Raw genomic sequence first — 25,783 nt, 5'->3', positions numbered from 1 at the left:
TCATTCCCCCCATTTACAGATAAGGAAACTGAAGCACCGAGAGGTTAAACAACTTGCCCACAATCACAAATCTAGAAAGTAACAGTGCAGGAAGTCTGGACTCAGAGCTCACACTAACCACCTCACGCTAACCACCACTTTGCTACGCTGCTTCTCAGAAGAGCAAAGTCATGCTGGAGTGACAGGAGAAACAGCCTGTGCAGGCAGAGCATAGGGAGTATGGGGAGCTTGGAAAAGAGTAAGGTCAGAGATACAGGCAAAGGCTAGACCACACAGCACAGCTACAGCAAGAAACATGTGTGTATTTTAATTATTTTTGGAGACTGTACAGGCTAATTCCATCATGTCTCACTCTCCTATTTATCTTAATCTTTAATCCGCACATTCAAGACTTTCTGATTATCTATTCTCACCAAACTCTCTATGTAATGGCTCCAGAAGTTCCCCTCCCTTTACTCCCAAATGCTTACACTATGTCCCTGCCTTTCAATTCCCAGTGTGTAATAAACTCCAGTAGATCTTCAACTTCTGAACTTTTCCTCCATCTCCTTGCTTTAACTGGAGCTAGGCTGTCCCTTGAAGGCACTGCTCCTCTGACAGACATGCCTTAGAGTGGACTCTCTCGTATCCCAGGTGTCTCACGGCTAGCAGGTGGGGTAGGTGTTCTCCTTGCCAGCTGTTTCCACTTCCAGACCATACTTTTCCCCTTGATTTACAAAAGCTCCTGCTCACCACCATCCTTCCCTCTCGGTTGCTGTTATCCACTGACTTGGAATTTTCCATCACTCACCGAAAAGTTAGTTCCTATCTCAAAGTCTCTCTCCCCTCCCAACTTCTGTCATCATTCTTGGCAACTTCAGCATCCAGGTGGAGGGTACAGGCAACTTCCTGGCCTCTCGGTTTCCTGGCCTCTCCAGGAAACTCCACCCTGTCCAAGGCCATCCGAACTCCACCCCCACGGTCACACCCCGGGCCTCTATCACCACCAAAAGCTGCCTGCCTACAAAATGGTGAGTGACATCTCAAACTTCCTATGCCTTTTACTTTGCTCCTATTAGCTTATTTGTATCCTGACTACAAGAATTCATTGACTGTTTCTACCCTTCAGCCCTCCCGTCTTCATTTCCCTTCTTGCCTGCCTTAGACTATGTTCTCTTATAAAACTCCCTACCCGGTCTGATATACTCACCCAGATAGACTCTAACTTTGGATGATCTTAACTATTTATTCTCCTTGTTGAGAATCTAAAAACTGTGGTTGGAGAAAAAAGAATGCACAATCATACAGAATGGTTTCGTTCTTAATTTCTGATCTTAATCCCAAATAAGGTTCCCAATGCAGCCACTTTTTTTTTACTAAGTCCATTTTCTACTCAACTCCATCTGACACTCTCTCTCTCCCCTCAAACCTCCACTTACCCTCCTCCCTCAGGAGCTGCTCTTGTCTTCATTGAGAAAACAGAAAACATCAGAAGAGACCTCCACCTGTCTACCAGTAAATCTATCTACACACCCTTCTACACTGGGACCCATCTCTGCTTTTTCTCGTTCTGTGACTAAGGACATCCTCCCTTTCTTACAAAATCCAAGACCTCAATACACGCCTTGGTGCCATCCTCCTCATATTCTCAAGGAATTCACTCCTTTGTCCCCTTTTTCTCTTTATTCTCATCTTCACCTGGATCATTCTCATCAGTTAAGTATGTGCTAGTTATTTTTCATCCTCAACAAACAAAAAGTTTCCCTTGAAACCTCCCCATTACAGTTAAAATTCCCTAGCAGTTCTCAAAGTGTGATTTCTAAACCAGCAGCATCAGTGTCACCCAGGAACTTATAAAAAATGCAAATGCTCAGGTGACATCCCAGAACTACTGAGTCAGAAACTCTGAACCCTATTTTGTATCAAGCTGACCACATAATTCTAACACACAGTGAACTCTGAGGACCACTAATCTATACCTCTGGTACTCCATGGACCAGCAGCATTGCATTATCTGGCGGGTCTTTAGAAATGAAGATTCTCAGGCCCCAAAGTAGACAAGATCTCCAAGTAATTCACACACATCTTATGGTTTGCGAAGCACTACTTCCTCTGCTTCCATTCTTTCCTCAATCCACCCAACTGAAACCTCTCTTCTCAGGTCGTTAATGACCTCTATTACCAAACGGCCACTTTTCTGGATTAGCAACTGACATGGTTAACACTTTTCCTTTCTCTAAACAATGCCAACCTATGGTTCCTGTCAGCACATTCTATTGGTTTTTTCTTTATAGTATTTATTTATTAATTTTTAAATATTTATGTTTTATCTATCTGGCTACTCCAGGTCTTAGTTGGGGCACCTGGGATCTTTAGTTGTGGCATAAGAACTCTTAGTTATGGGATGTGGGATCTAGTTCCCTGACCAGGGATCAAACAGGCCCCCCTGCACTGAAGTGTGAAGCCTCAGCCACTGGACGTCGCTCTCCTGGTCTTCCCTGACTTCCACAGTAGCACCTCTGTATGGTTCCTCTACTCAAACTCTGAATGCTGGGGTTCTTTAGGACACAGCACCAGACCCTCTTCTGTGTTCTCCTGGGGGTTCTCATCTACACCCATGACTTTAAATTAAATGCCATCTACATATTGAAAATTCCCAAATCTGTTTCCCACTGAAATCTCTTCCCAGAACCTGACTACCTTCCTGGACAACTTAAATTTAGCCAAGTTCAGAACACCCAGAACTGTTCTTCTCCCTGCCTCCTTTATCTTAAACAAACAGACTTTCCATTCAGTTGCTCAAGCTAGACATTTAAAGTGTCATCCTTTATTTCTCCTTTTCCTCCAGCCTCCTGGCCCCAACCAAATCCATCAGAAGGTCTTGTGGTTTCCACCTCCAAGATACATCTCAAATTCAACTGCTCTTCATTTTCAGTGCTTCCATCCTAGTCCAGGTCACACTCACCAGCAGTCTGTCTTCCAATACTCATCTCCCTGACTCCTGTTTTATTCCCTTCTAAAGTACTCTCCAGCTTCCCAGGTGGCTCAGTGGTTAAAAAAAAAAAATTCACCTTCTAATGCAGGAGACACAAGAGGCGTGCCTTTGATCCCTGGGTCTGGAAGATCCCTTGGAGAAGGAAAAGGCAACCCACTCCAGTATTCTTGCCCGGGAAGTCCCATGGACTGAGGAGCCTGGCGGGCTACAGTCCACCGGGTTGCAGTCAAGACACAACTGAGCATGACACACATGATGTACTCTCCACCCCACCCCCACCTAATACAATCTTTAAAAATATAAATTAGATGACACCACTCCCCTGCTTTGAATCCTTCAAGGGACTTCCTGGGCATATAAAACGCACATTTCCTGTCACAACCTACGAGGCTCAGGCGACCTGACCACCAACAACCACTCCGGCCTGTTCCTATGCAACTCCTTCCTTCCCCTCACCGTGTTCTGAACATGCTGACTCCCTTCAGTTCCTTAAACCCCTCACACAAGCTGTCCCTGGGCCCTGAGATGCTCTTCTCCTCCACTTTCAACTCTACGACCCGCCCCCGCCACAGCCGAATCCTTATCCTTCAAGCCCTGCCTTAAATGTGTCTAAGAGACGTTTCTAAGAGTCATCATAACTCCTCCAGCAGTCATGCTCTGTCACAACAGCCTCCTTGTTTCCTTCCTTACCCTACGTGAAGGGACAGGGGTCCTTTCTTCTCCCGCTCCCCTTGTTCCTACAAAGCCAGCAAACAGGACCTTCTTCCCTCTTGGAAGTACCAACTAAGTTACACTCCTCTCGGAAGCCCTCTCAGGTGCTCCTGAGACTGGGAAAATGGCCACTGCTCCTGTGTGACCTGTCCTCCTCAGCTCTCCATCTCAAAGTCTTGCCTGCCTACCTGCAGGCTGAGAGCTTTCTCCCTCTCCTCTACTGAGCAGCCTGTTGGTGCCTCCAGGAGCAAGCAATGCCACAGGTTTCGAGCTGACCTGCCTGTGCCTGAGTGTGCAAATTCAATGCACTGGGAAGAAAGAAGACACCCATTTGAGCTGCCTGTCCAGATCATTCTCTGTATCAGCTGTTCAATAATAAAGTACATATTTTTATCTCTATTTGTATCTCTGTTTGACTTCTGTATCTATTCAGCAAAAAGGCGGCTAGGGTTAATCAGTACCCTGCAAACTTCAATAATCACAATTTATTACTGTATGTTTATCTACCATCCAACAGAGTGGTTAAATAAGGACTGGGGCTTTGGTATTAAGACTACCTGAATTTTAATTCCAGTTCTGCCAGTTAGAAGCTATATAACCTTGAGGAAGTTAATTAAATTCTCTCAGCCTCATATATAAAATGAGGATAATATTTACATCTCATCTGTGGGATGTTTTGTTAGGATTAAATGTGATAACTTTTGTAATAGGCTTAGAGAAGGGCCTGGTCCATGGTAAAGTTCAAATATTAAACATGATGTTTGTCTTTTCCACTCATCATAAGCACCTTGCAGGCAGAAAGGGTCTTCTGTTTTATTCAGTTCTATATTACATAAGCCTTAGAGTAATGCCTGGCTCATAGTCCAGTCTGAATAAATGCTTAATGAAAATATAAAATGAAATATAAAAGAAAAAACTTCATCATTTGGTCCTCAATTCTTATAAGTTCAATAGCATTCAACAAGAAATTGATATTAATGTTAAAAGCTTACATTTGTATTGTTTATTACTGCTAGGAACCGGTTTTAACTTTTACATGAATGAACACTTGCATCACAACTTTGTAAGAAGACATTATTATTCTTTCCATTTTACAGATGAGAGGCTGACTAAAGTGCCTGCACAGACAGAAAATGGCAGAGCTGGGATTCAAATCCACGTGTGAGTTTCAAGCATGAACTCTTTGGCCACTATACCATAACAGAAAAGCAAGTTCAACTTAACTAACAGTTCAGTTCACTTAAAATATATTCTAATTGTACGGACTCTGTTTCTTTTCTAAAATGTGTCCTACTATTATTAATTGCATTTCATATGGAAAAAGTTTTCCCAGTGATCTTACATTGAACTTAGAATAATATTAATGAAAAGTATTTCATAAGAAATAACTTTTACTCGATATACATTACTTTATTTTTGTTGTTGTTGTTGGCAAAGTAATGTCTCTGCTTTTTAATATGCTATCTAGGTTGGTCATAATTTTTCTTTTTTTTTTAATATTTATTTATTTATTATTTTTTTTCCCAACTACAATTTTATTTTTAAACTTTACAAAATTGTATTAGTTTTGCCAAATATCAAAATGAATCCACCACAGGTATACATATGTTCCCCATCCTGAACCCTCCTCCCTCTTCCCTCCCCATACCATCCCTCTGGGTCGTCCTAGTGCACTAGCCCCAAGCATCCAGTATCATGCATTGAACCTGGACTGGCAACTCGTTTCATACATGATATTTTACATGTTTCAATGCCATTCTCCCAAATCTTCCCACCCTCTCCCTCTCCCACAGAGTTCAAAGGACTGTTCTATACATCAGTGTCTCTTTTGCTGTCTCGTACACAGGGTTATTGTTACCATCTTTCTAAATTCCATATATATGCGTTAGTAGGGGAAGTTTTTAATCTCTATAAGTCATACTACTTCCTGAGACTCTAAAACACTAGTCAGTGATGTGGTATCTCATAATTACCAAAATATCACTTCCTAGGTATTTACTGAAATTTCTCCTTCATGAGATTTTTTGTGGATACAAAAGAAACATTAAGCATAGTATACATAGTACACATTGATATGACAGAACTTAACCAGCTAACTACTGGGATGATGAAACAGACAGGAAAGCAAAGAATGCCCAATAATATAGCGTAACTATTATACTTTTTAAAAAGTGGGGTTTAAAAATATATAAGTTGGGTTTAAAAATATAAATATGTAACAAAAATAAAAACAAACAATAAAAATATAAATATGTAAATTGGATTCAAAATACATAAATGTTCATTGCAGCCTGTTCATAAGAACAAAACTACAAACTACCATAATATCCAATACAGGTGAGTTTATAAACTGTGGTATATATTACAGGTACCATACACTGTAGCCATTAACAAGACTCTTGTTATACTGATGATGGGAAAGAGAACAAGTTTTAGAAGTAAAGGACTATCCCATCTGTAGGGGGAAAATGTAACTCATTCAGGTATATACACATAAGCAGAGAAGCAGTGTCTAATTTACTCAAGATTTTAACACTTACTTTTTAATATACATTTTTCTATCCTCTTTTTAAAAAAATGAGCTTGTATCTTTTAATAAGGCTGTTACTAAAGTTAGAAGCATAAGTCATCTGTGCTTTTCTGTTACCCTAAAACAAATAAAAAGAGGCAAATTTCATAAAATCACTACTGACAACCATATTTCCTTCAAATGATACTTATAGGGCTATCCTCAAAGTATGCAAACAAGTTTTACCCTCCTTATCTAAGCCATAACCATTTTCCATTTTACCAATCATTTACCATAATTTCAAAAATATGTGAACCACAATCTACTCATTTCTTATTGATGGGCATTATAGCTATTTGGAGAAGGAAATGGCAACCCACTCCAGTGTTCTTGCCTTGAGAATCCCAGGGACGGGGGAGCCTGATGGGCTGCCGTCTATGGGGTCGCACAGAGTCAGACACGACTGAAGTGACAGCAGCAGCAGCACAGCTGTTTCATACACACTAACAATATAAACCCTACTACACTACAATAGACATCTTTACTCACATTGCTTCTTCCATAACTGCATGATTTTCTTAGAACAGACTAATAATTTTTACTTCAAAGAACATATACTCCCACCTTTTAAAACATATTTTACCTACAAAAGAGAACAAACAGGAATTCTTCAGAGAAACTGGTCTCAGATTATTAGTTAGTAATCCCATGGCCAAAGCTGCTAAAGCAAATACATGTTCCATCCCTTCCTTCATCTCTTTAAGCATTTAATTTGCTCTGACCTAACCTGTTCTATCACTAATCAAAGCAATATTCAAAGAAAGAGGAAACCACATTTTTCATCCTAAATTGAACACTGTAATTACCCAAAGAAGAAATTCCTAATAATTTTTTAAAATCACCTGATAAAAATCAATTGAATATTCAGAGAAGAAGAAATCCAAATTATTGAATAGCTGATCATGCCAATATTATCTGGGAAATATTTCATTTAATCCTTATAACTTTGTGAGATCATTTACTTCCAAAATAAGAAACTAATGGTCATAAATATTAACAACTCACCGAAGGGTATATAATTCATTTGCAGTGGGATTCAAATTCAGATCTAATTTCAATGCTCACTATTTTTTCCAGGATGCCAAGCTTTCTGAGATAAGGACAACCCCAGCTACTGGCTTTGCCTTTATCATTATACTTACTTGTATTATAGTTGGGAAGGTTCCTCTTAATCACATTTTAAAAACTGTAACTACAAATAAAACCATGTTTTCATGAACAATATCATAAAATGGAATTATCTTTATGAAGATCAGGTTCTCCAAACTAAAATCCAGGACACATTGCTCAATAAGTTTTCCCCCCAATTGTAAAGTCATAAAGTCCTAAAATTAATTCACACTTTATAAAAAAGGCATTGCTACAGTAAAAAAAAAGTTAAAGGGAGAAATATAAAATAAATTACAAACTGTTATTATATTGTGAAAATGTCATTGTCACTTATCTACTGTTGACTATGAATCTACTGCTTAAGATGCAATAATATTCATTAAATAAAATTAAGTGTTTTGTTATCCATTCATACTAGCCTCCCCCTCCCTGGAAAAAAAATTGGCTTACTAGATTCTTAATATCCTAATTTTTTTAAATTTCTAAATTTACTTACATATACCCTGTTTTATTTTACAAGGGATTTAAAGTAGACTAGAATGATATATATACAATTTGACATAGGAGTACATGATTAGGGGAAAATAAACAAGATAAATAAGAAATAATGTATGGGTGAAGTTAGTGCAAATGCTTATAATGAAGTCCTTTCTAAATACCCGTTAGAGGTCGGCCCCAAATTTGGCTCTGAGCCCACTAAAGCCATCACAACGAGAATACAACCAGTTAAAACATGAATTATAGGAACCATATAATAAAAACAATTCAGGTACTTGGAGAACTGAGGAGAGGCATAATTATTCCTGTAATAAAACCAGAGAAGAGTTCCTCCTGTGTATGTTTATGAAGGAGACACTGTATAATGCGGTAACAATGTCCTAATCAACATCCTTACACAATTCTAATAGTGGGTTTCAGATGGTTCTTCACTTAAGAGTATCCATCAGCAGAGACTGTCTCATAAGGTCAAAACACAGTTCATGAGCAAAGGCAGGGAGGAGAGGACAAAGCAGCATGCCATACTGCTCTCTGACAGACTCAATGCAAGAAGAAATCTTAAGTGTTTCTAGAAAAATAAATAATAAGCTCCATATTCCTCAGACAATCTTCCAAAGATGACTTCCGTCAACTGAGCTCTTGATAGGTAAAGAGGCACAGGAACTTTGTGTTTATGCTCTATGACTGGAGCCTGGCTTTAAGAGTGTCTGCATTACAAGGTAAAGGCAGATCAATATGCTGAGTCAACTGGTTCTTAAAGGGAGAGAGACAACCTCTTAGAAGGTGAGATGCTGTCTAAGCAGGACAACTGCCCACATCCACAGGGCATGAGAGCACAAACAACTGTACCAAGATTTTCTCAAAAAACAATTTGGTTTTTCCCCAACAGAATGAAGAATGAGCAACACCTGCCAAGTATCTGAGTAATTTGTGGGAAGAACCATAAGTGATTTAACAATTTCTCTTAATGGTCACAGAGAACTTCTCTAATCCTTGAATGATGTTAAGGAAAAAGGAACTTTCAACAATGGTTAAGAAGACAACACAATTTTACTCATTCTTGGAAGTAAAGATAAATATTTAAATATATTAAAACCTGTTGTTGTTTAGTCACTAAGTTGTGTCCGACTCTTCTGCGACCCCATGGACTGCAGGCCACCAGTCTCCTCCTCCCTCCATGGGATTTCCAAGGCAAGAATACTGGAGTGGGTTGCCATTTCCTTCTCCAATTAAAATCTGTAGTCACGCTGAATTAATGAATTCTCATTAATACACTAAATTCATTAAAATACCTACTTGAGGAGAAATAATGTGCAAAGAGATAACATCTCCATATAATTTGAGGCTCTTTTCCAACTGAATCCAGGTTAATGAGTTTTCAAAATGCATCTTCTAAATAACTAAGTAATTCAGATGACTAACTTTGAACTTTCTCTTTACCTGTTATACTTGACACAAATTTCAACAAACACCATACTGGAAATACTTCTTTTTGACATATCTCTCTCTACTGCACACATATCCCTTGGTGGCTCAGACGATAAAGCGTCTACCTACAGTGCGGGAGACCTAAGTTTGATCCCTGCGGCAGGAAGATTCCCTTGGAGAAGGAAATGGCAACCCACTCCAGTGTTCTTGCCCGGAAAATCCCATGGACAGAGGAGCCTGGCAGGCTACAGTCCATGGGGTGGCAAAGAGTCAGACACAACTGAGCGACTTCACTCTCTACTACAGAAATCTACTTGTTCTTTCTTCTAAATTCAGACAAGTGTGCAAGCATCACTGTACTTTTGATGCTTACCCTCTGCCCCTCCATTTTGGAAACAATGTCATGAAACTAAAGGCTACTTCGTGCAAAAACTGAAGTTTTTCATTTGAGAACTTCAAAAAAAATTTAAAAACTTAACAACTGAAACACTGTCAGCTCTCTTTTAGTATCTACTCTCAAATATCTTGTTTTAATGTCTTCCTAACACTCTGATTTTTAAAATAAATCACAAAATTATCTACTTGTACTATATATAGTATTTTTAAATGGAGTTCAGCTTCTTACAATTACACTTTCAGATTGATTAGGAGAAAACCAGATGTTATTAATACAGTTGTTACAAGTACGTGCAATATGACCAATCCCCAGCTTTTTGATTTCTAAAAACTTCCTCTCAGAGACTTAAAACACAAATGACATATGAAAAATCTTACCAATAGATATATAGCCCAGAATGGGAAAAACTTATATAAATGATCACTTACCTTGCCTTGCAGACTTTACAGTTCAAAAACTTTTAGGCAAGTGCAGTATTTTCATAAAAATCTCACTCAGGAAAATATATCTGTGATAGGATTTATTAGGGACATTAGCCATGGGGCTGGCACTCAGGGAATGGTAACATATATGCTAATACTTGTCATTTCTAATCTGGTCCAATTCCTCCTGCAAAAGCTTCTAAACTATTGGAACAAAAATTTTTTCACAATTGCTTCAGTTTCTACTAGGCTGATGAACAGAAGTGAAGTGAACTGAAAGTCGCTCAGTCGTGTCCGACTCTTTGTGACCCCATGGACTATACAGTCCATGGGATTCTCCAGGCCAGAATACTGGAGTGGGTAGCCTTTCCCTTCTCTAGAGGATCTTCCCAACCCAGGGGTCGAACCTGGGTCTCCAGCATTGTAGGTGGATTCTTCACTAGGCTGATGAAAACTAACATTCAAATTATACAGAAATTCACTTAGGCATGCAATCTAAAAATCCCAAACCATTTGCGATTAAAATGTACTTAATTTTCATTTGCTGAAAGCTCCATTTGAAAAAGAGTAATTCTATATTTCTTCACTGAAGCTTTAAAAGCTCTGTGGTGTCAATTAACATGAATCTCTCACTGCAAATGTGAAGTATATATCTGCAATAGTTATCCCACATAGAACACAAAAATATTACACGTGGATTATTTTACTTCTTTTATTGGAGATTATTTTCCAAAGTCTTGTTAGAATGTTGCCACCATGGGTATGTATCTTCTCTACTTTTACCTGTTTGAAGGTTTCAATAATACACGTTTTATAAGTTGTCATTAAATAATTTTAACTCCTTTCGAGAAAATCTGAAATATTAAATAGACATCATATATTACATTGTAACTATTAGGTATTACCATCAATCAACTTTGCCTTGCTGCTACAATTAAAAGTCTTTTGCAATTACAGTGTTCATAGATTTCACATCCAGAAAAACACCCTACAAATATATGCTATGAACACGACTAGAGATGCACATAACAGGCATTAACATGACTTCACAACTTTCAGGTTTTGTTATTTCTGTGACTCTCATATTAAATATATATTTTTACAGTAACACTTAAGAGTACTAATTATCCATCACTAGATAATAAATTATCCCAAATTTTGGTGGCTTAAACAAGACTAGTATTTCAGTTTCTGTGAGTCAGGAATTCAGGAGCAGCTCAGTGAGGTAGTTCTGGCTCACGGTCCCACCTGAAGCTGCTGTCAAGATGCAGGCCACTGAAAGAGCCATCTGACCGCCTGCCTGAGGCTGGAGTATCCACTCCCAAGATGTTCACCCGGTACTAGCAGGCCTTAGTTCTTTGCAATGTGGACCTCTCCATAGGGCTGCTCCAGTGTCTTCTCAACAGAACAGCCGGCTTCCCTAAAGCAGTGGTCCTCAACAGAGGTCCCTCAGGAGACATCTCAGTGTTTAAGACAACCAGAGGTGTCTGGTGGGGATGAGAGGGCAATGCTATTAGAATCTAGAGGGTAGAAGCCAGGGATACTGTTACATATCCTTCACAACGAAGAATTATCTGACCCCAAATACCAATAAATTAAAAGACGCTTACTGCTTGGAAGGAAAGTTATGACCAACCTAGACAGCATATTAAAAAGCAGAGACATTACTTTGTCAACAAACGTCCGTCTAGTCAAGGCTATGTTTTTTCCAGTGGTCATGTATGGATGTGAAAGTTTAGAAAGAAAGCTGAGTGCCGAAGAATTGATGCTTTTGAAATGTGGTATTGGAGAAGACTCTTGAGAGTTCCTTGGACTGCAAGGAGATCCAACCAGTCCATCCTAAAGGAAATCAGTCCTGGGTGTTCACTGGAAGGACTGATGTTGAAGCTGAAACTCCCAATACTTTGCCCATCTGATGTGAAGAGCTGACTCATTTGAAAAGACCCTGATGCTGGGAAAGATTGAGGGCAGGAGGAGAAGGGGACAACAGAGGATGAGATGCTTGGATGGCATCACTGACTCAATGGACATGGGTTTGGGTGGACTCCGGGAGTTGGTGATGGACAGGGAGGCCTGGTGTGCTGCCGTTCATGGGGTCACAAAGAGTTGGACACAACTGAGCAACTGAACTGAACTGAACTACCAATAGTACTGGGGCTGAGAAACTGCCCCAGAGCAGATGATCTCAAAGGAAGACCAAGGCAGGAGTCACAATGTCTTTTACGACCTACCCTCAGAAGTCACACTCCATCAGTTCTACCACATTCTATGCTTTAGAAACGTGAGTCACTAAATAACCGCCTTCACACAAGGGGAGGAGATTTAAGTACCACTCCTTTGAAACAGGAGTATCAAAAATTTTTACATCATTACACTTAGCAACTTGATTTTTTAAATAAAAATACTAGAAAATATCTTGCTTACTTTTGCTAATACCATGTAAGTACTTTTTATTGTTCCAGAAAAAAAAAATCATCAAAATTCCACTTAACAAAGCTATGTCTGCATCTCAGTGAATGGTCTCTGTAGTCTTTCAATGATTTGATCTAAAAAAATTCTAAGCATAAACATAGGCAGTCTGACATAGAGAAAAGTAAACTAGTAGTTAAAAGATTTCAGTTCTAGTTTTGGTTCTGGAATTTCCTAGCAGATGATCGTGGCCAAAGCGTCTATAAGTCTGCTTCCAAGTCAATAAAATGGGGGTGTCATTAGCCCTGCTTATCTTACAATGCTGTTTTGAGGCTCACATAAGATAATTATGTATGAACTATAACTTTATGAACAATAAAGGACAGGCAGTAAGTGTTCCAAATGGATATGAATGTGTTACTATATAAGAGTTTCATGATCAGCTTCCAGCATGGGGTTTATCACATAGCAAATTTTCAATATGTATTTTTAGATCTCTTACTCTGAAATTTGAGGTTGAGTATATTTCTGAAGTAACAGTAAGATAGAGCAGTTATTAAAACATAACCAAAGGTTCAAATCCTTGATCATTTGTTATGTTATAGAAAACTAAAATATCATTTCTACAAGTTAAAATGCACATTTACTCAGCAGTTAACAGAATCTAAGAGTTACTACAGTCAGCAATATAATGCAGCCAATTCTTTAGTCTGAACTGAAAAAAAACCAAGGTATTACTTTATATATTTGTTTCCCAATTTAGACTTTAAAGGAGAGCAGAAGTTATAATGTATTTATCTATTTATCCTTAAGAACATAATGCAAGATAAGTACATAAATACCAAAGATCCTGACCTCAAGGAATTAAGAAGTCCAACTGGGGAGTCAGGCTGAACAGAAACGCACATAAATTACTAAAAACTTTTACAAAGCAATATATTTGCTTCCTGCAATCCATTCTGTAACACTCCAATCAGATCAATTTTAAAATACTTCCCCTCCTACTTTACAACTCAAGAAACTATAGCTAGCTCTCCACTGCCCAGAAAAATGCAATTGCTTTGGTCCTACTCCCCCTAATAATTTCTGGAGGTAGGACCCAAGCATCTGTATGTTTAAAGGCTCCACAAGTGATTCTGAAGCACACGCAGAATGAAAACCAGAAGTGGGTTCACCCTATCTGAGACATTCCTCCTGTCAGGCTAGTCCATCTCATATCTCATTTTCTTAGTTACGTTTTCTCCTGTTACCTAAAAATGTTCCCTTTCTAGAAATGTTCCAAATACTACCCATCCTTCAAAATAATCCTCAAATCCTTCTTCCTCCATGAAACATTCTAGCTACTATAGCCTACTGGACCTCCAAACTTCTGTATACATCAATACTTAAAAAAAAAATCTTATTCATTTATGTATTTGTCTGTGCTGGATGTTCACTGCTGCTCGGGCTTTTTCTCTAGTTGCAGCAGGTAGGGGCTACTCTCTAGTTGCGGTGCATGAGCTTCAGAAGCTGCAGCCACGGGCTGAGTATTTACGGCTTCCAGGCTCTAGAGCCCCGGCTCAGTAGTTGTGGCACATGGGCTTAGTTGCTCCACAGCATGTAGAGGATCAAACCTATGTCTCTCGCATTGGCAGGCAGATTCTTTACCACTGAGACACCAGGAAAGCCACACACACACCTTCCAGTGTATAAAAGAAACAGATACAACACATGAGTGAACATATATATATATACATATATACATATATAAAGTGAAGTCACTCAGTCGTGTCCGACTCTTTGTGACCCCATGGACTGTACCCTACCTGGCTCCTCCATCCATGGAATTTTCCAGGCAAGAGTACTAGAGTGGGTTGCCATTTCCTTCTCCAGGGGATCTTCCCGACCCAGGGATTGAACCTGGGTCTTCCGCATTGCAGACAGACATTTTACCATCTGAGCCACCTGGCAAGCCCTAGATAGATATATACATATATAACATATTCACTAATCTGTTATATCTGTTTCTTTTATACACTGGAAGCCATTTAACACTGTAGATGAATGCTGAACAGATTTTTTTCACTAAAACAAACCTATAACATAAATACAAAAATACACATATTTCAGACTTCCAAAATTATGTTGCCTTACTACCTAGAGTTACAGAAATCTTTAGGAAACTGGCTCATTTCCTGATTGTAATTTTCACGGCCACTGTCATTCAACAGTGTTAATGAAAAGCTTCCTTCAAGTATCCGATCCACATATCTAAGGCTGAACCATACAAGTTTATAACCTGAATCTAATCCTAAGGTAGTTAATATCTCAGAGACTGTTCTCAAGAAATATGTAGAAAAATAATCAGGGGGAGGCATGAAACATTACTTTTCAATAGCCTCGAAATCCAAAGGGTTAGACATTCTTGACATTAGGTTTGGAACTATAAACTTGGACGTACAGTATATGAACAAGGCCATTGTTGAGACTGTATTGGACAATGAATTCAAAAGGAGAATATAGTGTACTGCTTCCTTTTGTAGGTGGAAAATTCAACTTACCCTATCAAGTTTTCACTCAGGGCCAATCAATCCAAACATACAGGGTTTATAAACAGTGCTCAACCAAAGGTGATTTTGCCCCCAGATTACATGTGGCAACATCTAGAAACGTTTTTGGTTGTCACACCGGGGGTTCCAACTGGCATCTAGTGGGTAGGGATACAAGGATGCTGTTAAATACCCTACAACGCACAAGACAGTGCCCACAACAACAACAAAATATCGACCCAAGACGTCAACAGGATGAGTAATCCTGCTGCTGCTGCTGCTGAGTCACTTCAGTCGTGTCCGACTCTGTGCGACCCCATAGACGGCAGCCCACCAGGCTGCCCCGTCCCTGGGATCCTCCAGGCAAGAACGCTGGAGTGGGTCGCCATTTCCTTCTCCAACGCATGAAAGTGAAAGTGAAGTCGCTCAGTCGTGTCTGACCCTCAGAGACCCCATGGACTGCAGCCCACCAGGCTCCTCCATCCATGGGATTTTCCAGGCAAAAGTATTGGAGTGGGGTGCCATTGCCCTCTTCTGAGTAATCCTAGTGTTACACTATATTTGGGAATGTAAACACAGCTTGACAGATGCTCATAATAGTTATTGTCTATTTTCTTAACTTGCTATTTTTTCCCCTTTTGCATCAGTTCAGTTCAGTCGCTCAGTCGTGTCCGACTCTTTGCGACCCCATGAACCGCAGCACGCCAGGCCTCCCTGTCCATCACCAACTCCCAGAGTCCACCAAAACCCATGTCCCTTGAGTCGGTGATGCCATCCAACCATCTCATCCTCTGTCTTCCCCTTCTCCTCCTGCCCTCAATCTTTCCCAGCATCAGGGGTTTTTTCCAAATGAGTTAGCTCTTCACATCAAGTGGCCAAAGTACTGGAGTTTCAGCTTCAACATCAGTCCTTCCAATGAACACCCAGGACTGATTTCCTTTAGGATGGATTGGTTGGATCTCCTTGCAGTCCAAGGCACTCTCAAGAGTGTTCTCCAGGGACTCTCTCTCCCGCGTGCATGCTCTCTTTTCTTTCTCTCTCTCTCTCTCTCTCACCCTCTCTCTCCTGCTATCTTCTAAATAAAATGGAGCTGTAACACTGAAAAAAAAAAAAAAAAAAAAAAAAAAAAAAAGAGTCTTCTCCAACACCACAGTTCAAACACATCAATTCTTCAGCGCTCAGCTTTTTTTATAGTCCAACTCTCACATCCATACCTGACCACAGGAAAAACCATAGCCTTGACTAGACGGACCTTTGTTGACAAAGTAATGTCTCTGCTTTTGAATATGCTATCTAGGTTGGTCATAACTTTCCTTTCAAGGAGTAAGCGTCTTTTAATTTCATGGCTGTAATCACCATCTGCAGTGATTTTGGAGCCCAGAAAAATAAAGTCAGCCACCGTTTCCACTGTTTCCTCATCTATCTGCCATGAAATGATGGCATCAATATCATTTAATTTATTGAGACTGCTAATTTCAAAGTAGATGATTCAAAGCATAAGGCATTTAGGACACTAACCTAGGAATCAGAAACTGAAGCAAGTCAAACTTGTAATGTCAAGTGAGGAAATTATTAAACTTCTAGCAATATAAGATACCAACACCAATATTTCACTTCAATTTAATACTAAGATCACTGAGAAGTCGTATTTTACTATAACAAATGAGAAAGATAACTAAGATTTTCACCAGCGTGTGGTAGCCTGGAGAAGGAAACATAAATAGAAACTTATTATTCAAAAGTCTAAGTTCAAGAAGAAGAAGGAGGAGAAGGCAACGGCACCCCACTTCAGTACTCTTGCCTGGAAAATCCCATGGACTGAGCCTGGTGGGCTGCAGTCCATGGGGTCGCTAATGGTCAGACACGACTCAGCGACTTCACTTTTACTTTCATGCATTGGAGAAGGAAATGGCAACCCACTCCAGTGTTCTTGCCTGGAGAATCCCAGGGACAGGGGAGCCTGGTGGGCTGCTGTCTATGGGGTTGCACAGAGTCGGACACGACTGAAGCGACTTAGCAGCAGCAAGTTCAAGAAGGTTCAAGCTACCTAACAATCCTACATGAAGGATTTGACAGAAGAGAGGAAAAAGGAATTGCTACTAGGGATATTAAGGACAAAGCAATTATTTATGAGAATAAAGTTATATTTACCGCAAGGATAAGGAAATATAAAAATGAAGAGTTCAGAAAATACTGCATAAACCAGACACTTCAACTTAAGTGTCACCAGACAGACTTGGGGCATCGCATCTGGTCCCATCACTTCATGGCAAATAGAAAGAGAAAACGTGGAAGTGGTAACAGATTTTATTTTCTTGGGCTCCAAAATCAGTGTGGACGGTGACTGCAGCCGTGAAATTAAAAGACACTTGCTCTCAGGTTGGAAAGCTAAGATAAATCTAGATAGCGTATTAAAAAGCAGAGAGATCACTTTGTCAACAAAGGTCCATAAAGTCAAAGTTATCGTTTTCCCAGGAGTCATGTACAGATGTGAGAGCTGGACCATAAAGAAGGCTGAGCACTGAAGAATTGATGCTTTAGAACGGTAGTGCTGGAGAAGACTCTTGAGAGTCCTGTGGACAGCAAGGAGATCCAACCAGTCCATCCTAAAGAAATCGACCCTGAATATTCATTGGAAGGACTGATGCTGAAACTGAGGCTCCCATACTTTGGCCACCTGATGTGAAGAGCCAACGCACTGGAAAAGATCCTGATGCTGGGAAAGATTGAAGGTAAAAGGAGAAGGGGGTGGCAGAGGATGAGATGGTTAGACGGCATCATCAACTCAATGGACATGATTTTGAGCAAACTCCGGGCAATAGTGGAGGACAGGGGAGCCTGGTGTGCTGCAGTCCATGGGGTCGCAAAGAGCTGGACACGACTTAGCGCCTGAACAACAGCAAACAATTTGCAGGTGAGAAGGTCAGAGACACTACCCCACATGGAACTACAGAGCTGCATTAAGTATCTAGACCCTGGAGAAGGAAATGGCAACCTACTCCAGTATTCTTGCCAGGAAAATCCCAAGGACAGAGAAGCCTGGTGGGCTGCAGTCTATGGCGTCACAAAGAGTTGGACACGCCTGAATGACTGGGCATGCACGCACCTGAGTGTCTAGAGGACTCTTACCCTCATTGTCCCTTTCTTCCCCTAAGACACAGCCTCCCTGAGCCCTCGGCAGATCAAAAGAAGAAGTTCTGACCTCTTGTGGGCACATGCTGATGTCATCACTTTCTAGTTCTGAATCAGATGGAAAGGTCTCTCTGACAGAGATTTCAAACACATACCCTTGCAACAAAGTTGCCCTTGATGTACAAAAGTTATCAGTATGTCACCAGATTCAAGAGAGACACTGAAAAATCCAAAAGAAGATTTCAAGATAAGCATTAGAAATAGAAAAGTAGATTTGAGATGGCAACTAAAGCTGAAAGAATGCAGAAAAGAAAAGTTACAAAGGCCTTCCAAAAATAATCTCTGAGAAAGCAACACAAATGTGCCCCTTCTAGACTGCTGTTTTCAAAAGCAAGAACCCTTTCTGCTTTTTTGTTTTTTCAATCTTTATAAACAAAACACCTCCAACAGTGCTTTAGCACTGGCCAAACTAAATTAATGAAGTTAAGAAAGCAAAGAAGAAATTGGTGTGGGTTTTTTCATGATTTTTTTTTTTTTTGGTATAATAATGTGTGATGCCTATACTCTGGCCCTTAAGCTTGGAAAAGCAACAGATGCGTACTTGTGGGTAGACTGACAGTAAGCCACACGCACTCACGCATCTTCCTTTGTGTCCCAGGCACAGTGACAATGTCACCAAGGCCTAAGAGGAGAAGGTTTTGAGGAAAACAAGGAAATCTGTAACATCATTCAAAGCAACAGGAGCCAACATGCTCAGGGTATAAAGTTACTCAGACAGCAGGCTTAGACAAAATAAACATTTGTTCTATTACCTTTTTGTTATGTTGTCATGGGAATCTGTGTTTAGGAATACTTATTTTCTGCAACTAGATGATAGAGCAGTAAAAGGGGGATGGCTTTCATATGAGAAAGAAACTTTTATCTGTAAAGGCAGAAAAGAAAAGAAAGAAATCCTATGGGTTTTTAATGGGGCCACATGTGTAGAACCTTTCAATCCATAAGATTTATTCAAGTTAACGGAGAAGTTCACTGGGGGCTCGGAGCCAAAACACTGTTAACAGGTAATAATAATCCAACAGCTACTAAAATTATTGTAATAGGGGAAAGGCAGAGGAATGTAAAGCAGATACACGGCCAAGTAAAACAGAAAATAAATGAGATCTTAAGAGCTGAAAGAAGGTAAAAATGACTTTTTAAAATAACCCAATAGTAAGAAAAAACCTAGAAGCCCAAACAAGTTAGAAAACATTCCACCTGCCAGCAGGCTAATCTTCTTTTGTCACCAGAAGTCTAGAGCTAATCTCTCTGCTCCCTTCCTTTTGGCAACAGAAACCCGAAAAGTGAAGTAAGCTTCACATGTTATTTAAAGAGCTGGACCAGAGTACCTGAATTTCCAGGGCCCACCAAAAGTACTGGCTCAGGGACACTGAGCCTTCTGGAAGGAGCATGGGTCACGGCTGGGCACCAATTCATCTGACTCCTCCACTCTGTCCCTAAGTACGACTAGCACCTCTGAATGGGTAAGAAACAGAAATGAAAAAGCAGGGACCCCAGTGCAGAGTGAGCTCGGAAAACAGGGCCTTTGCATGTGGTGATCCCTCAGCATGGAATGTTCTTCCTTCCCACTCAAGTCCAACCAGTGTCCATCACTTCCTTCAGGTCTTTGCTCAGGTGTCACTCCATCACGGAGGCCTACCCCGTCTACCCTGCTTAAGGGCGCAACAGCTATCCCAGTACTCCCTCCCCTCTCCTTACTTAATTTTCCTCATAGTGCTTATCACCCGACATGCTGTAACTCTTACTTATTTACTGTCTACCTCTGTTTGCCTTCCCCTTAGCCTATAGGTTCTTACAGGCAGAACTTCTCATGTTTTGCTCACACTCCATCTCTAGCACCTAAAAAGTGACCCCCCACACACACACAACAGGTGTATAAGTATCAGTATAACACACAAGAGTCCTATCCTCAGGGAGATGAGCATGAACCCATCCTCCTCTGTCTAACTCCACGACCATACACCCTATAAGACCCCAAAGTTGAGACCTATCCATCTGTCCAAGGCCAAAACTTAGGCGTCATTCTGGACTCCTCTCTCTTCTGTACTTTTTTCTCCCCAACATTCAGCCTAGGAGCCAAGTATGTCAGAACCCAGGATCCATCGTCGAAAGTGCAGAATCTACTAACCACCACCTACTTCCCTCCCTAGAACAAATTATTTAAAGGCTAAAATGCTGGGCGTTTGGTTAACTTTATAAAATCTTAACGCACACGTACTAATTTTACGGAAACACTATGCAAAAACAACTACTTCTAGTACTAAAAGCTTCATTTACTTCAACAAACTAACAAAAACTTCAGGTTTAGAAGTTCTGTTTTCATTTGTCCTGAAGAAACACATGAATCACTTCCAAGTACATGACAAGATGAAAAGATTTCTAGGTTTCAGAGCCAAGGGAACCCACTTCATAACAAGGTGTGTTGTTTTTTTGTTGTTGTTTGTTTGTTTGTTTTGAGCTCTACAGTAATTATACCTCTTGGATAGGAAAAAATCAATACTAAATTTCACAGCAAAGAGCAAACATCCAAGGTATCTTCAAAGGCCTAGAGAAGCAGTTACTTCTATTTATATCCTATACTTACATAACAGAAACATGTACAGATAGTCTCAACTTTCCAAAATGTGCACAGAAGAATTTCAAACCAAAGGGATCCATAAATTCAGGAATTAATTATTTGCACTGATAATTCTTCGGGAACTGGTCCCATCAATTCTGAGGAAGAGATGTGACTTTAGTAAGTCATTACACCTCAGGTGAGTCAGGCTTACACTGGTGGGATTGGTTTGTCATAGCTCTACTATTTCAAATGACCCAGCAACGCCTTTCTTCTCAAAAGGAGGGTGGGGAGAGGCAAACAGCACCAGAGAAGGTGCCACCAATCTTAGCAGCCTAAAGCCCAGGAAAGGAGAATTCTGAAGTACTGAAATCACAGAACCAAATCCAAAGTAGTATACGATTCCTTTAATGAGTCCAGCTCCTCATCCATAAAACTATGTTAATACTAGCCTTTACAGAGCCAGTGAAAGCTGAATAATGCTTTGAATGCAAATACATTATAAAGTATAAAATCCCATAAGAATGTTTGTTAATACTAAAGTGAGATATTAATAGATCTTTGAGGCTAAAGCAGAGGGAAATCAAAGGCAGAGTAGTCCTCAGTATCAAGGAATTAAACTGGCAGAACTGAAATTCGAGAGGTTCAGGATACCCTTATTTTCAAATGGGAGCCTGTGGAAAATGGGAATCTGACAAATAACGACTTTATAGCCAAATTAAACGAACTCTTTCTTAAAAGTCTTTACATATCAATAATACAAATATTTTGCCATTGTGTTTAAATATTTATTGGTTGGTACTGGTAACATGCAGCCAATCACCTTGCTTTTGGTTACAAAGTACAAGCAAATAGAAAGAAAGATCAGCATGGGCTTACTATCGCCACTAGAAAAATAAAAGACTGCCCCTCTCACTCCAGTACTTTTGCCTGGAAAATTTCATGGATGGAGGAGCCTGGTAGGCTACAGTCCATGGGGTTGCAAAGAGTTGGACCCAACTGAGCGACTTCACCTTCTTTCTTTCTGATAGTTCCTTTCAGAGAAGGAAATGGCAACCCACTCCAGTGTTCTTACCTGGAGAATGCCATGGATGGAGGGGCCTGATGGGCTACAGTTTATGGGACTGCAAAGAGTCAGACATGACTAAGCAACTAATACACACACATACACCCCTCTCACTGATTAGGAGTCAGGAAAGTCACCTCTGCACACTCTATAATGACAGTCTTGTATTTATTTGTGCCCTAGCTCATGCTTTAAAAAAAAAAAAAAAGATTTAAAATGATGAGTGGCTATTAATACTAAAAAACTTAGCTTCACTTATCTTTACTACATTTATTTTCACAAAGCATTTAGGATGTTGGATTTGACCTCTTAGTAAATTCTGCCATTCTTTTACCAAAGTTTTGGTATATACTTTATATACTGATGATAAATATAAACAGCACAGAATAATGCCCAGAACATAGAAAGCAATCCATAAAACGTAGTTATTATTCACATCACACTATAAACCCTACCAGGGAATGAACTGTCTTTGTCTTGTTTAACAGTTTAGCTCAAGAAACCTAGCCTGCTATCTGGTCTGTGAGTGTGCTAAGTCATTTCAGTCATGTCTGACTCTTTGCAACCCTATGGACTGTAGCCCACCAGGCTCCTCTGTCCATGCGGAGTCTCCAGGCAAGAATACTGGAGTGGTTTACCATTTCCTCCTCCACAGGATCTTCCCCACCCAGGGATCAAACTTGTGTCTCTTGCATTGGCAGGCAGGTGGGTTCCTTACCACTAGCACCACCTGGGGCACCCCTAAAGATGTGTGCGTGCTGAGCTGCTGGTCCATAGTTGGTACTCAATAAATATTATTTAATAAGTGATTAAATATGATTTAAGAATAATTCTGATCTCTCACCTGTTTTATGGTTACCACTGCCTCACCTCCTATAATCAAAGGCAAGAGTCTGGAAAACCCATACACCAGAGGAAGGGCATTTAAGTTCCTGTTTATATTTCCTTAAACTCACCACAAAGATCCTCCCCCGCCCCTTTTGTCCCCAAACCACAAAATCAATGCTTTGCAACACCGTACTCTTGAACAATTTTGCTTCATTTCCCCTCACTGACAGTGCACAAAGTTCCTTAAAGTTGCAAGCTTTAGTTTAGTTCCCTTTACCCCTTAAAGAAGGAAAGGCATATTTATAAAACTCTAATACTCAAATTTCTATTTTGATTCCTTGATGTTTCATTCACAATTAGTTATCACACTTGCTTTACTAGATACTTAGTACAAATGAAAATACTGAAAATTGGCTTAATTTTTTTTTAACTTTTAAAGTTAACACATCAAAGTGTATCACACTTCAGAGCAATCAAATTAGGAAACTGACACATTATTTCAGTGATGTTGCATTCCTTGAAATACTTTCAGAGATTCTTTTTTGGAACAGACTTCAATCCAGTTCTACAAGTCACACAGGAAATTCTGTGTCATTACTTTATGGTTACAACTCCTATTTGACCTCAAACAGTATCACCAGCCTGGCTGCCTAATCTTTTTCACCAGAGTTGAGTCCAACTTCTCTAAATTATTTGGATTCAATCTAACTTCGTTATTTCCTAAAATCAAATCTGCTCTAAAAAAAAAAATGAAGATAGTGAAAAATAACACAGGCTCCAAAGTGGATTCTAAGTTTAAAAAACAATTTTTTTTTCTACCACACCTAAAAGCTGCTGACTGAAAGAACAACTTGAAATAACTACTCTGAATGAGATAACACATGTGAATGTAAATTCTGGTATTTTCAATCCAAAATCAACTACACTTGTTTACAGTCAATTGTCACATAATATCGGTTATTTTTCTCCACCAATATGTTATAGGTTACACCTTAAATACCCTTGGCAGAACTGCCTCCACAGAAAGACACACAAGAAACTTAACAGGGGTTGTTTCTTGAGAAAAGAACTAGTACAACTGGACAAAGAGAAAGAAAAACTTTTCACTGTCTTTCTATGCCTTTTTACATTTTATACAATGTGAATGTATTACTTAAAAACCTGTTTAAAAAATTACTTTCAAGTGTCAGTTTCAATGGCTTCTATAAACCAGAAAAATAAAGCACTAAAAAATGTGTTCGTGTTTTATCAGCACTTCAAGGGATCTCCAGGGCCAGGGCTGAGTGATTCACATCAACTGTAGGGAAACCTTGCAAGCAGTTCACTGAACTCCCCACAGTTAAGCCGTACCACTCCACTAAAGTTTAAACAATGATGATTGGAAACAAAAATTCAGTACCACAAAAATTAATGTGTCAATTCTAGAATGAAAACTGGCCGTAAACAAGTGAGCTATTAAAGAAGCAATGATCCAAACACATCTTCGAAAATTAGCAAATCAACAGCACGCTATAAAAATGGAAAAAAGATGTCAAGCACAGGGCCAACAGCGACATCACTCAAGCAGCCTGAACTAGAAAACGCAATACGATCTGTTGCTGGACACAATTGCACAATCTCAATTACCCAGAAGATTCTACCAAACAGGAAATTCATGCTGGGGCTTTAAGAAACACAGGAATTATATTCAAAGATTAACAAGTCTAAAAGCCTGGAATCTGCCGTGAAACAAAAAACTAATTTTGTAGACCTCTTTGCAAATAATGCATGCACAGGAATTACATCAAATAGCTTCAGGTCAGCCCTCAAATTACACAAAATCTAAAATACAGTGTATAAAACCTTAGAAGTTAGAAAAGTTAGCAAACTGAGGTCTGGAAATTTTACAGTAGCATTTAATTTAAAAGACATTCATAGTGTGAATTAAAGCTGAAGTGTCTCTTCCTTCCTTTGCTATATACTCCATATCCCATGAAAACCATTATGTACCCCTCAGTCTGTAAGTGCAGATTAAGTTCTCTGCAAACCCTCTAAAGGACTTTAAAAAGTGTTTCACAAAAATTATCACGATTAAAAAATATTTATAATACATCGCAGCATTGTTAATAACTTTTTGATCTTGAGGGCGTCCAACGGATCTGAACCTCACTTGCTCCAAAGGAGAAAATTGTTTTGTCAAACAATACTTAAATGAGCGGTGGTATGTGACTAATCAGCGAGGCCGCCAGCTTCTCAAGCTGCAGTGTTTGCAGGCACTACCACCACCCCCCACTCTGCGAAAAGGAAATACGCTTTCAACTGAATCGGAAACACACCACTCAAGCTGGCACAGGGCTCACCGAGATAAAGTCGGTATTTTAAGCTCCCTGGATAGCTGCTAATTCAAGTGCGAATTGAAAAAGAACCCTTCTCAAAATGCAATTTCGACAGAGGTTTGCAAAAAAGCCCTAACTCAACGCCCTTCGTCCTCAGTTTTGTTCAGATGACCGCAGTCGAGCTTTGCCCTTCTGCTTCTCCGGGCAGCTCCCGGGCTTGTCTGCTCCGAGGGCAGGCACATCTCGAGAGAGCCCTTCTGCTCGATGCCAGCAGGGAGAGACCTCCGAAGAAGGACCCGTGTTTCTGCCCCCGTAGCAGCAGCCCCTTCCCCCACCCCACCTCCAAGGGAACGGGCAGGGTGCGAGTCAGGGCCCGGCTCCAACACCATCACCCACCGCCCACCGCGGACCTGTGTCCTACACATAGCTGACCATCTACGTGGGCGTGCAGGGTGGGGGTGCAAGGGGCACAGGGAGTGCAGGACAGGGGTCGAAGAGGGCTGGGATGCCCTCCCTCCAAGGAAAATTCCTGCCGCTGGGTGCATTGCTGAGCCGTGGGGGCAGGCCCGACTCTGGGGCATACGGAGACACCCGGCCCAGCGAGGCCCCCGGCCCGGTGACACTCACCACACGGAGCCATAGGCGCCGGAGCCCACCGGGGACAGGTTCTGGTAACGTTCGGGCACCTCCCAGATGGTCTTGTTCAGCTCCTGCCGGTAGAACGTGGGCCTCTCCTGAGACATCTTCCAGCGGTGGCCGCGGGGCGAGGAGGTGGCCCTTGC

At 40.4% G+C, this 25,783-nt stretch overlaps 1 protein-coding gene across 3 annotated transcripts in view; it reads right to left on the bottom strand.

Moving 5' to 3' along the window:
• The window catches only part of MAPK14 (mitogen-activated protein kinase 14), a 75,934-nt gene extending 50,157 nt beyond the window's left edge, over positions 1–25,777 (bottom strand). For all 3 annotated transcript variants that reach the window (XM_010848653.1, XM_010848654.1, XM_010848655.1), the window contains exon 1: positions 25,629–25,777. In XM_010848653.1, coding sequence (XP_010846955.1) covers positions 25,629–25,744 — 116 coding nt within the window. In that variant the 5' untranslated portion in view covers positions 25,745–25,777. The remainder of the gene's footprint in view (positions 1–25,628) is intronic.
• Positions 25,778–25,783: the final 6 nt, after the last annotated feature.

The sequence above is a fragment of the Bison bison genome, unplaced genomic scaffold (genome assembly GCF_000754665.1).
Source record: "Bison bison bison isolate TAMUID 2011002044 unplaced genomic scaffold, Bison_UMD1.0 scf7180017864270, whole genome shotgun sequence".
In the NCBI taxonomy this organism is placed as follows: Eukaryota; Metazoa; Chordata; class Mammalia; order Artiodactyla; family Bovidae; genus Bison; species Bison bison.
The sequence above is the reverse complement of the archived record's forward strand: the minus strand, read 5'-3'. Positions and strand labels throughout refer to the sequence as shown.